Raw genomic sequence first — 13,153 nt, 5'->3', positions numbered from 1 at the left:
TTCTCAATAGTTTAACCTGAATTAACATCCATTTTCCATTGAATTAATCATGGGGTATCAGCTTCTGATTATTGCAGGCAAATGGACATTTCAACATGAACTGTTCACTCACAAACTACACTGAGGGAAAAATGCAGTTTTTCAAGTGGTTGGAAAAGGCAGTGCTGGGCATGCTTTGCGACAGGCCAACACACCCCTGTGGGTGCCTCACCATTTTGATGGTGCTGGTGAGAGCCTAAATTAATGCCATCTCAGGACTGGAGGAGAACTAGCCTGAATTACAGTGATCAACTCCTCCTCCACCTTCCACTTCAGCAACCTCCTCCCTTCCCCCTCAAAAAAGCAATTTGAAAGGAGATTTAAAGTTTAGAATATTACTCTTATTTTTCAAGGAGGTGTATCTTAAAGCTACTACTTAAAAGCAGAAGGTAGGTGCTTGAAATCATTTAAGCATTACAGGTTAGAGTGGTTGACTTCTTGGAGAACAGTAGTCAGGAGAAAGGATCAGCATGTAACCATGGCTTCACAAAAAGCAACCCAAAGTTTTAATAAATGAAAATAAAAGATCCACCAGAGAATGCCACAGCATAAGTCAATACTGAAATACAGATCAAACAGTATTTATTTTTGCTTCATTTTTAGAGTCTATAACAAGGATGTTCAGCAACACTCAAATGCCAATGCCTACCCAAGCACATGGAAACCCCTGGAGTTTGTCCCTCCAACCTCTCATTGGTAAAATGTCAACAACTATCAGAGCAATAACTAAACAAGTCACACTTCAGAATTGTAAAGAAAAGTAGAGCTTCAACTTTCTCACTTTAACAGGGAGAGAAACCTTGCTATAGAGAGGCAGCTTACCAACCCAACATTGTTCATGCACAACATTCCTTAATTAAGGTCACATTTTTGCCTTGTTGGGGCGTTTTTACCAACTCAAAGTAACAGAACTGAAGCTGGAGAACTTAATATCTTCATAATTAAAACAAAGTGTAAACTACTAAGAAAGTAACAAAACCATCTACATTTATTATGTTTCCAGGTCAAATACATTTTTTTTAAACTGGAAACATTTCTCTAGGAAGTGAGGCTGAATCAGGCTTTGAGTAGGATTCAAAGGCTAAAAGAAAAACACCATTATTTCAGAATACAAGCATCCCCATTTAAATGTTTTCTTATCTTCAAACTGAATTCGGATATCCTTGTGTTTTTTTCACACAAAGGGGACATGGCTGCAACCTTCCCTGTGCCCATTTAGTCATGTTTCATTTCAGGAAAAGACTTGTACGTGGCACACAATTGTTACTTAACCTTAGCTTAGTCTTAAAGCAGCTTCAGCCTCCCTATGTTTACAAAATGTCTATCATCTACACAGTCTCCTCGTACACAGACTAGTTAAAGCCACTGGAAAAGTAAGAGTTACAAGGCAAAAGAAATATATTATACACCAACTGCTTTTATTTAATTTCAGAAACCGTTCACAAGATGGTAGAAAAAACTTACAACCACTTCTAATTCAGTCTTTCATTGTTCCCAGTCAGCTCTAAACCCATTATGTGCAAAGCCCATTTATTACCATGCATCTAGATGATAGATACAGGCTATGAAATTCTTGATTCTACTTGTAGCAGCTTATGCAGGTGCAGCCAAATACCAAGCCTCAGGACAAATTGTACACAAACTTTACAATGTAGAATTTGAATTTAAAATATGAAACTTAAAATCTACACAAAACTGATAAAAATCAAGCACAGATACGAGGACAAACTTAAAACCCATGTGAAAAGGAGTCTTGTCTTCCTTTCAAGTGCTTTATTCTGCTACACAGTCAAAATGAAGATGTAAGCTTGTGGTTAGTTTAAATTACACTCTGTAGATACTATAGACCAATTTAAAAGTTACACATACAGCAATAGATGTCCATTGGTTCATCTGGATTACTTATACAATCCAGCTGGATTGTTGAAAACAAGTCAGGCAAAATTTGAAAGAAAATCCTTGTGCAACTTTTTAGACAAATGTTTACTGATGGGCACACTGTACCCCAGGTCCATGATGGCTGCTTTCTTCATCAGAACTATCATTATAAGCTTCACGTCTCTGGCCACCACCTGAACCACGAGTGGTATCAAATTCTTGAAGATCTACCTCTTCTGCATCACCAATTACATTTGGAAACTCTGGTCTAGCTGGCAGAAGATCTTCAAGTTCCTGCCCCAAAAAAAGAAATGCATTCAGTATTGCACCTACAACTGCTGCGTAAAGTCACCAGATTCCCACAGCTTCAAGACATCTCACAGAGCAGGTTTGGTTTAGAAGTCCAAGTAGATGAAAGCCCTGAAGTACAGACTCATTTAAAAGTGTTTGTATCAATTGGAAGACACCACAGAAAGAAAACCAACAGCTCGACATATCAACAACTGAAAGTGCAATCAGTAAATACAGTTGCACTCTGACAACTTATCACACAGCAACAGAGAGATTCTTCCTCCTGCCTTCGCCTGCATAACATCTGCACGGCTCTTAAAGACAGGTATATAAATTCTTATTCCAGTGAGTAATTCCAAGTAACATGCTGCCCATAAAAAAGGTTAAAAGAACAATTGTACTTGCATCTAAATTTAAGCTCTGAAAGCAAGCACGTGAGGTACAACACATGCCATTGGCACACACTGTCAAATAAGACACCACAGTTATGCTTGAAAAACTACTTACTGAAAGCTTTTCTGGGCTAATCCAGTTATTTTCAGGAAACTGAACGTCAAATTTAATGTAAAGATCTCCCTTCTCAAAAGGATTGCGATACTGTGGCATTCCTTCACCTCTGACTACACGGACACAGCCTGGAATTCAAAGAGAAGTAAGCTGGAGAGTGCTACTGCAGAACCATTGTCTCCATACAGCTCTCTTGGCTTTTCTTGCTTAGGTTCAGTTAACAGGACAAGAATGGGATTAAGTGTTAAAGCATCACAAAAGCATAATCAGAGGAATGCTCATCAGGCCAAGCTTACCTGGTTCAATTACTTTTCCAGGAGGATATTTAACCACAATCTGACGTCCATCAAGGTGCTTAAATGTGAACTGAAACCCACACAGTGCTTCAACGAGTCCAATCTTGTGTGTCATATGCAAATCATTCACATCTCGCTGGAACACCTGAAAAACAAAAACAGATGCCTTTTCTAGTCCTATAATCATAACTCCACCAGGCTCATTATTTAATGAGTTCATTATTATTTATCCTTAAAATTCAATGTCAGAGCAATGGCCTTTGTATAAGTTAACTTGATTCTGTTAATTCAGACTGTTTAACGTGCTTGGAAAGTTTGTGCCTGACACAAGTGTCATCTAAGATAAGGCAAACCACACTACACGCTGTGAGCTAAGGTTTAAATTAAACAAGGCCTGTATAGCAGCACTGCTCTTTTACCCCAACATCTTCCACACAGCAACATATCAACAAAAGTTACAACAATACTTCTCCTGCACTGAAGTACATAAACCACATCTTTGTTTCTCAACTTCTATTTTGTCATCATGCATATCTGCTTTAGCAAACTGGATCTACAGCAGGACTTCAATCAGTTAGTCCACAGCTGGCAGAAGTGATCTTTAAGCCATATTGCTCAAGATTCTTAATCAGAGTAAATCTAAGATTTATCCATTGGCAGAACCATGACTGCCACCTCATGGAAAATTTTAAGAACATTAAAAGTCTGTCTAGTTTTATTCTCTAGGACAAAGTACAGACTGACAGACTAGCAGTCCTTGACACAGCTTTGAAAATCTTACAAAGTACCTAATTATCAGCTAACCAACATTATATCCTTAATATATGACTGGAGTTTAAATTTGTACTCAATGGTATTCTTTTTGTCACAACAGACACCCCCCTCTTCCCCTGAGTATAACACACCAACTATTTCTTATTTCATCACATGTGTGATGAAATTTAAAAGTGTCATACCTGGCACTTTTAAACAAAAGCGTTGGAAAAAAAAGTGCAGTCACCTCAACTCTGCCCCAAGAGAGTTTTAACAGAAAGAGATAAATTGCCATATTTAATTCCAAAGTGTAACCTATACACTCCAGAATACAGTGAGCACGAGTCTAGTATAAAATAATAATGCTTCTGCTTTGTTAGTGAATCAGCAACATCACCATTTTGTGTTATTTCCAGAACCACAGTGACAGACACAGAAAGCACCATCTGGGGATTTTATCAGGAGTTCCCTGACATGTCACAAGACATTCAAAAAAGCAACATTTAGCATTTTGTTAGTGTCACAAGCAAAGCAGATTAAAGTTAACAACCTGAACAGCTCTTCACTGCATCTACTGCATCAAAGTCACTCTGAGCTTATCTGAGAAAGCTACCTTTTGTTAGCAGTAGGAAGCACCAGAATCTGCCTGTCCTCTGGCTAAGGACTTGCAGAGTTTTCTCTGGCTCACCATGAAAGCCACGTTACATGCTATAAATTTATTAAATGTTACTCAACATCTCTCCCAGAGCTCCAACTATATGAATTACTTTAAATGAATGGCCATCTATACAACTTAAATATTAACAACTAGGATAAAGGGCATTTAAAAGATAAAAGTATTACCTCATTCTCCTTTTCTTGGAGCAAAAGGACAATATCGCCTGGTTCCACACCTGGAGCCTGATCTGCTTCTCCACTGAATGTAATTCTCTGTCCATGTTTCATGCCTTTGTCTACATGGACTTCAAGTATTTTTACCTCCTTGATCACCTTCTTCCCTTCACATTTTTTACAGCGGTCTTTTTCATTAATTACTTCACCTAAATAAAGACAATTTTTGAGTTCAGAGATTTCCACATAATTGCATCCAATTCTGAAGAAAAACTATTTGAAAGCAGGCTGAAGAATTCACGCAACACAACTAGTGATTTAGATGTTGCTTTATGAATTCCTCACAAGAGGAAATCCAAGCTCCATTTACCCTAGCTGGGAGAGGGGGAAGGAAGGGAAGAAAAAAAAAAAAAAGGTGGAGTGTCAGTAAATAACAAGAAAGATACACAAAACCTTCCAAGCTGTCTTATCAAGGATTTTGAAAAATGGCAAATCAAGACTTTGTGTTCCTTAAGTCCTTACCATTCAACTTACTACCCTTAAAATAAATGAAAAGCCTATTTTCACATTTCTTGTTATGCTAGAGATAACATAAGCTAAAGCCACACTGAAGCAACTCTTCTCCCTTAAAAGTCAGAATAGAAATTCCAAAATATTTCAATGAATTTAGGAAACCTCAGTTCCACTTCTGTTAAAAACAGTGAAAAAGGACCACTGGATTTTGTTCCCTGCCTGCCCCATTTCCCACAGTACTGTGTAAATGCATCCAGCAGGAGTCTTGCACACAAAACATGGGAAGAGAGTAGGTCAAATTAGTTTCATGCAAGAGCAATATAAAGGTTTTCCCACAGAAACAATCTAACATTTTCTGACACATAAGAGATTTCACCTCTATACTCTGGAACTTTGGGTAGTTTTTCATATTATCTGTGACCTCTGGAAAGGCAATTATTGTTTCCAGCAAACTGAAGGATGACACTCCAAAATGGCTTCAAGACTCTCTTCTACCTCACCTTTGTCAAGAGAGCTTTGTCTTTGTGCACAGTAACCGAAGTATTACGGCACACACACTGCACAACTTCAGTACTAAGTGCCACAAGCAGATGCATTTGCTTTAAAATATTACACTTTTCAGCTTAAACCACCTTTCTGTGAAACACAGCACAACATTATGATGCAGTTGAAACTACTAAATACGTAGGTTAGGTATGTGAAATGATAAAGACAACATCATTTATGAAATGTTTTGACTAGTCACAAAATACAATTTTTTTTACTCATCACAACCCTCAGAAATTACAATCATCCACAGGGTGATGTTACTACTCTGCAAACTGCAGAAGACCTAAAAAAGAAATCACACTAAGTGCAGATCACGTGCTGAGCTTGTTCCCCCCAAACAGAACCAATTCAGCCAAAGATATCTTCTTAATTTGAACAAGTTAAAAATTCAATTTTAGGTTTCCATTTTTAACCTAAAGCTGTCCTTGGATATTAGGAGATATGAAAAGACAAGCAGCTCCTAAACCAGCAATATCTTAGTTTTTTTCTTTAACACAAGAATAAGAGCAATAAGTAATACCCACATCTAAGTGTTTTTAAAAACAATCAATCCCTATTTATCAAGCTTCTAGGCTGCTTTTCAGCATTAAACACTGTAAATCTTGCTGCTGTTCTGAGTAAAGTGATTCCTCCATGTTGACACCAGATTGAGATACAGCTGAGTAGATGGGGGCAGAACTGTCCTGGATAAGTTCCTCCTGAGACTTAAGCAGGAGGCTGAATCCAACCACACACATTTAGCAGCAGAGCACAGCTTGGCCTACCTTCTCCATTGCAGTCAGAGCACACAGACTGCATCTGCTGAACCATCCCGGGGGCCAGCTGTCGGATCATGATACGCACTCCTCTGCCCCGGCACGCGTTACACTTCTGAACAGATCCAGCCTTCCCTCCCTGCCTGCAATGGAAACCACCAGTTGCATGAAAGGTTAGTTTTTCAGAAACATACAACCAAAAAAAACCCTCCATCAGAAGGTTAACATGCCTACATGCCTAACTGCACTGCCAATTAGAAGTAAGTTCTCTCCTCTCCCACCCTTCCCCCAGACAAAGCCCTTGAATAGTTCCAGTTCCATCAACAGTGTCATTCAAGTTCAACGATTTGCTACTCTGAAAGCAGGCTCCAGTAAGTTAAATACTGATAAAGATCCGACATAGGACATCCTTCGTTACACTATCTGCCAACAAAGCAATCAGAGAACTCAAAAATACAAACAAACTTACCCATTACATGCACTACAAAGGACATTCTTGCTAAGTTGTAGTTTAGTTGTCTTTCCATTATACAGATCTTCTAAAGAGACTCTACAAAATAAAGCATTTCTCCTGGGTTATCAATTAACAACTTACTTTCCTCATGCAACTAAAATACTTGCCTAGGACAAATGAAAGAAAAATAGAACTTCATAAAAAGATTAAATCTGGTATTCAAATATGATTTTAAAGTGTCGTTTTGGCTTTCACAAGGAGTTACTAAAAAAATATTTCATGCATGTCAATATACACTTGTAAACCTGAACACAGTTTCAGAGAAAAGCTGTAATTTAATCAGAAGAAGCCAGATAGGACTGTTTGTGTTTCTCAATAGGAAACAAGCTGATCTAGCATTTTAGGTGTTATTATATAGTCATATTTAATTATTATTTGTATTTCTACCAGGCAGGTGAGACAGTCCAGACAGTATTTATGGCACGAATATGTAAGAACACATTTAGAATACTTACTACTGTACTGGCTTTCCACACAAGAGAGTTTAGTGAGGTGGGATTAGCATGTCCTCAAGGCCACTTAATCCCTTAGACTTGTTCATGCTTTAATTTTTTTAGAAGCTCTTGAACACACTATCAAACTCCAATAACCTTTATATACCGCTAGAAGATTATGTACACATACTTAGTGTTTCTCCTACAAGGGTTTGTTGGTGAATAGAAATTGCAACTCAATGTATAGAGAAAAGGTTGCTTGGCATCAGTGTTTACAAATAGCAACAAAATCAAAGCTAATTAATAATATACCAAGCAGCACTAGCTGCTAAACTAAGCATGTAAAATTAAACAGATTTTACTAAGCACGGTTTGCTGACCACAGGAAAGACGTAGCTTTAGAACTTAGAAAGGACCTGCTCAGCAGGCAAAAAGCCAGTCATGACTGCAGGAAGAGATCTACAAAACACAATTAGATGTGACATTCAAGAATGGCTTTGAAAAAAAGCCAAACCAAAACCAAACCTGCCACACACACTTTTCCATTAATTACAAGGTTCAGCTGTAGTTCCAGCTGATATTGGACTATCAATGCAAGTCAACTGAAGTCTTTACAGAGCACCTCCACTTTTTTAAGAATCCAGCTAGTAAGTAATACTTGTTTGTTAAAGTTTTTTTCAGGTAAGAACTATCAAACATAGTTAAAGAGCAAAACGAAGTAAATAAAGCTAATGAGGTACATACATTTTAATAACCTGGCAAATCAAATTATCAAGTTGATACATGGTTATACAGATTAACCAACCGTTGGTAACTCCACTGACCACCCTCCTGCTCTACACACAACATGCAGGTCTGAAAACCACTGCAGACAGCAGAGGATCTTAACCGAGAAGCACATCAAGAACAGAAACCAGCAGAGCCAACTACTGATCAGGAAAGCTTGGAAGTACAAACTGCAGTACCAAGATACTCACTTGAGTGGATGCATCATATCTTCTCCTCTTCTTCTACCATTACGACTTCTACTCTGACCTCCCATGAAATTGAACAATCCACCACCAAAGATATGGGAGAAAATATCGTCCATTCCACTGCTTCCACTCCCTTCTCGGAGACCCTGCTCTCCATATCTATCATATAACTCACGTTTCTCCGGGTTTGACAATACTTCATAGGCAAAGCTTATTTCTTTGAACTAGAAGAGGAACAGTCAAAACAGTGCATGGTAATTTAGAACTTCAAGGGAGTATTTTACTTGTTTCTTGCCCAGCATGAACATCCACCAATTACAGAACAGTTTTCCACCCTTTTTCTAATATAACTTATTCTAAGCAAGACTTAAAAGTCAAACTTGGGCTTAGTTGTCACTTAGTTGTGCTACTCCTCACCATAAAATAAGACATTTTACTGCAAAACTTGGTTGGCTTTATTCTTATATACTGTGCTTAGAATAAGACAAGATTTCTTACAAATTAAAAAAAAAAAAAAAGAAAAACCCCTAAGTACACAAGTCTGCAGAAGCCAACAGGGAAAATACCAAACAGAGCTAATGACATACTAATGGCAAAGACTTCAAGATACGTTAGGCACTTAAAATACACTAACAATTAAGTAACTTAGTAAAATGTATATTAATGTATTTGTACTTTTAACAAATTAGTATCTTTTCATAGTCATCTCTGCTCACCCCTAAGCAGCCTTCAGAACTTCAATTTTGTTACAGATAATCAGCTGAGTCAACCTAATTGACAATTTTTAAATTGCTTTTAGCATAACAAACCTAATTCAACCTTCCCACATACGTAATTTGTTTCATGCTGCAGCAGTTTCAAGAACCTCTACAACATATAGTTTTCCATGTTGTAAAAACTTGGAAAACTGACTACCTTTTTCAAATACCTACACGGATGCCAATGCCAGCTGACACCATCTCAGCAGACAAAGAGAGGCAGTTTTCTCCTCAGCATTACCTTCTCTACCAGTTTGACTCAACCAACTGCTGCATTTTGTCATGAAGCACACTGGCAGATTTTGAGACTGTGAAAAAAGTTGACTAGACAAGGCTCCCTCTAACAGTTATTATTTCTGAACAAACTGAATAGCAAGTCCCCAACACCTGTACTTTGTTCCTTAGATGCTGCTGTAGTGGCAAACTTAGGGCATTTAAAAACGAGAAAGAAGTTGTCTTACTTTGTCGCCTGCATTTGGATTCTTATCAGGATGGTATTCCTTAGCCAGCTTTCTGTATGCCTAGTTGAAAAAGGTAGAAAATTAGTTTAAATTTCAATTAATTAGTTCTTTTCTAAGAAACTCAAGTAATGTCCCCAAAAGAAAGAAAATCCTAATAAATCAAAATGAAAAAGTTCTAGTGTTTCAAAATCACTCATACATTGAAATGATATATAAAACATTCTGCCATTGTTACATGCATAAATTAACTACATTTGGATTTAAACACAGCTATAGCACACAATAGCCAGAACTAGTTTTTCTGCTTCTCTTCATTAGCTTACAGGAAGAATCCCATTGGACTTTCATTAAAATTACTTACTCTAGAGAACCCACTCAAAACCTACAGCACAGCAGCAAATTTCAGTCCGTTTGTCTTTCCCCTCAATCACAGCAGTAACTAACAACAAAATGGCTGCCTCAGCTTCTCATTCAACCCTACAACCACTCCTCACAACCATCATTTTATTCTTCCTTACCTATCAATAATGGAAGATTTCATCTCACTTTGAACTAAGTACATGAGTTACATGTGCAGAAATGTACGTATTTATTTAACTTCACTGTTCTAAAACAGCAGGATGAAAAAGTACAGCCAAATAGCCAGAAGAAATTTTTCAGAATGTTTTTTTTGACCAGAGCTTTGACTCCCAGGATCATCACTTGCTGTTCAGCAGCTCTTCATCTGTTCCACTTACACTTCGGAGGACCAAATCAAATTAACACAACAGGAAGAGACTGTTTCTACAATTTGAGTTTCCAGCAGTAAAGACCACAACCCTTCCCCCAGCTCAGTACCCCTCAGAAACAATCAAGGAACAGATATTAACAAGTTACGTTGTATACAGTCTTTTCTTCTCTAAATTATATGTCTCTTAAAAAGCTACAGTGATGCAATTGCAAAAAACTGAAATATCAGTTCTTAGAGTGGACTTTCCAAAGGCTTTATTTCTGTATAACTGACCACCTAAACTAACTCTTTAGAACTCCAGTGTTAAGAGAGCTTTACACACAAAGCTTTACAGAGATCATAACTTTACAACTTTTGAACAAGAAAATTTCATTTTTCTATATCTGCACAGTTACTTCGCTTTACTGATTTTGTCTTGAAACACTCTGTACTTCTGTATGCAATCAATCAAGAAATGAAGCTTTAAAAAGAACTAATGAAATAAAACCCAGAATGTTGATATTACAAGCTAAATATTCTGAACCATAATAAATAGAAAAAACAAAAATCACATGTCTTCAGGACAAATTACCCAACAGTAACAAAGCCTAACTGTCCACAAATCTACGCATTCCATAAAAATGGATTTTCCCCACATATTTTAAGGAGCCTAGCCAAGAAAAAAAACAAACCACCACTGAACTGATAACCTAAATAACATTATCTAATCAGGAAGAAAGGAGCTCACACGGTGATCTTCAAAAAGATGTCTCTTTGCTGATAACAGCATTCCAGGCCCCAGCAATTTTTACAACTACCCACGGTCCTAAAGGAAGCCACCACTATTCATTTAATCAGAAACAGATTCAGAATCAAGGTCTACACTGGTAACATATTATAATTTGAATAAAAGTTAATTTAACCAGTGTTAAGACCTATTCTCTCAGCCCCTTTTGACTGAGATATCGACTATTTGTCTTCACTTTTCTATAGTGTTGTAAATGTGCTAAAATACGAGATTTTAAAGCATCCATGAAACCTCTCAATGAGGATAACACACTGATGAACTCCTCGCTGTAGCAGCTGGAAACTTTACATTCCACGTTTAGTTTAACCTGTAGTAATTAATACTGAGCAATGCAGGCTAACCTAGTAGAAAATGTGTCCCGAGTTTTTCATTCTTACAGGACACGGATATATTTAAGAGAGTTCTGTAAGAAAATACAATATTCTCCTGGGCAGTGCTGTACACCAAGCACAACCTTCCATCTCCAGCACTATATTTCAACACTGCAATCGCCGATCCCTGCACAAATGAGGCTGCCGCGAGCATGCCGGGTAAGGCGCAGTTGTCGGTGCCAGCACCACCCACCCGCGGAAGCCGCTGCGAGTGAACTGTCTGGTTCATTCTCCTCCCTCACGTGTGAACGGTCATTACGGCCTTCCACAAAAAAAGTGCTTCATACGCTACAGGGTGTGATCGCCGTGCTGATGACCCGGCTGCGAGCTCTCACCTCCGCTCTTTGTTTACCTCGCCCCGCCGCTCCCGGCCCGGGAGGGATCCCCTGTGAGAGCGGGACCGAGCCCCCACCCCGGCCCGCACGTGGGGCGGACAATGGCCCCGGAGAGAATCCCCCCGCGGGGATTCCCCCCCTCCCCAAAACAGCTCTTCCCGGCCGCGCACCGCGCGGTGCCGCGGGGGAGGGACGAGCCGCGTCCCGCCCGCGCCCGCAGCCCGCGCGGGGCCCGCCGGAGCAGGGCCGGGCCGGGCCCCGCCGCCCCCTCCTCTTCCTCCTCCTCCTCCCGCCGGGCCCTCGCCCTGCCAGCGGCCTCCCCGCGGCCCCGGCGCCCCCGCGGCCTCGCTCCCCTCACGGTCCGCCCGCGAGCCTTGCCCGGCCGGGCCCGGCCTCCCCACCCCCCGCACCGCCCGGCCTCCGCCCCTGCGCCGCACCTTCTTGAGCTCGTTGTCGGAGGCGCCGGGCGGCACCCCGAGGATATCGTAGAGCTTGGTGTCGGCCACGTTGGCCATGTCGTGCGGGCGGCGGGGCCGAGCGGGGCCGGGCGGGCCGAGGGCGGGCGGGCAGGGCCGGGACCGGCGGCAGGACACGGGCACGGGCCGCCCGCGACGTCACCGCGCACGCGCTGCGTCACCGCGCCCGCGACGCGCGGGCGGTGCGGCCCCGCCCCCGCCGCGGGGCCGCCTGACCCAGTTGCGTTGCGGCGCGGCAGGGGGCGCTGTGCGCGGGCGCCGTGAGGGGACCCCCGGCGGGAGGGCGGGCTGGCTGTGCCCGGGCTGAGGGCGCTGCGCACCCGAACGGGGTCCGCAGCTGCCCCTCCGCTCCTGTCACGGCCACGGAATCAGTGAGGTTGGAAAAGATCTTCATGGTCATCGAGTCCAACCTGTGGCCGATTCCCACTTGGTCACCTAGCCCGGAGCGCCTGAGTGTTTAAGCACCTCCAGGGACAGTGACTCCACCACCTCCCTGGGCAGCGCATTGCAATGTCTAATCACCCTTTCTGTGAAGAATTTGGTCCTAATGTCCAAACCAAACCTTCCCTGGTGCAGCTTAAAGCTGCATCGTCTTGTCCTGTTGCCTGGGAGAAGAGCCTGACAAGCCCCTGACAACAACCTCCTTCAGGGGGTTGTAGAGAGTGATAAAGTCACCCCTGAGGCTCCTTTTCTCCAGGCTAAACACCCTCAGCCCCCTCAGCCACTCCTCACAGGATATGTGCTCCAGACCCTTCCCCAGCTCTGTTCCCTTCTCTGGATACTCTTCAGCCCCTCAATGTCCTTCCTGAACTGAGGGGCCCGGAACTGGGCCCAGCACTCGAGCTGTGGTCTCACCAGTGCCCAGCACAGGGGGACAGTCACTGCCCTGCTCCTGCTGGCC

The 13,153-nt window shown here is 41.4% G+C and overlaps 1 protein-coding gene across 1 annotated transcript; it reads right to left on the bottom strand.

Annotated features, from left to right (window-relative positions):
- Window positions 1-599: 599 nt before the first annotated feature.
- On the bottom strand, window positions 600-12,419 carry DNAJA2 (DnaJ heat shock protein family (Hsp40) member A2). The gene is made up of 9 exons (XM_050311164.1): window positions 12,214-12,419; window positions 9,554-9,613; window positions 8,338-8,558; window positions 6,882-6,962; window positions 6,422-6,555; window positions 4,608-4,804; window positions 3,012-3,156; window positions 2,716-2,843; window positions 600-2,211 (listed from the first exon to the last, which is right to left on the bottom strand). The coding sequence occupies exons 1-9, from the start codon at window positions 12,289-12,291 to the stop codon at window positions 2,023-2,025; spliced, it is 1,233 nt and encodes a 410-aa protein (XP_050167121.1). The 5' UTR covers window positions 12,292-12,419; the 3' UTR covers window positions 600-2,022.
- Window positions 12,420-13,153: the final 734 nt, after the last annotated feature.

This window comes from Myiozetetes cayanensis, unplaced genomic scaffold (assembly GCF_022539395.1).
Source record: "Myiozetetes cayanensis isolate MyiCay16 unplaced genomic scaffold, myiCay2020 scf16, whole genome shotgun sequence".
NCBI classification, from domain to species: domain Eukaryota; kingdom Metazoa; phylum Chordata; class Aves; order Passeriformes; family Tyrannidae; genus Myiozetetes; species Myiozetetes cayanensis.
This window is presented reverse-complemented; position numbering and strand designations above follow the sequence as displayed.

Coding starts and splice junctions, on each gene's coding strand:
- DNAJA2 (XM_050311164.1), bottom strand. CDS start 12,291: ATGGCCAACGTGGCCGACACCAAGCTCTACGATATCCTCGGGGTGCCG. Junction 3,157..4,607: donor TCCAAGAAAAGGAGAATGAG/GTAATACTTTTA, acceptor TTTGTTTTTCAG/GTGTTCCAGCGAGATGTGAA. Junction 2,844..3,011: donor TGGAAAAGTAATTGAACCAG/GTAAGCTTGGCC, acceptor TTTGAATTCCAG/GCTGTGTCCGTGTAGTCAGA.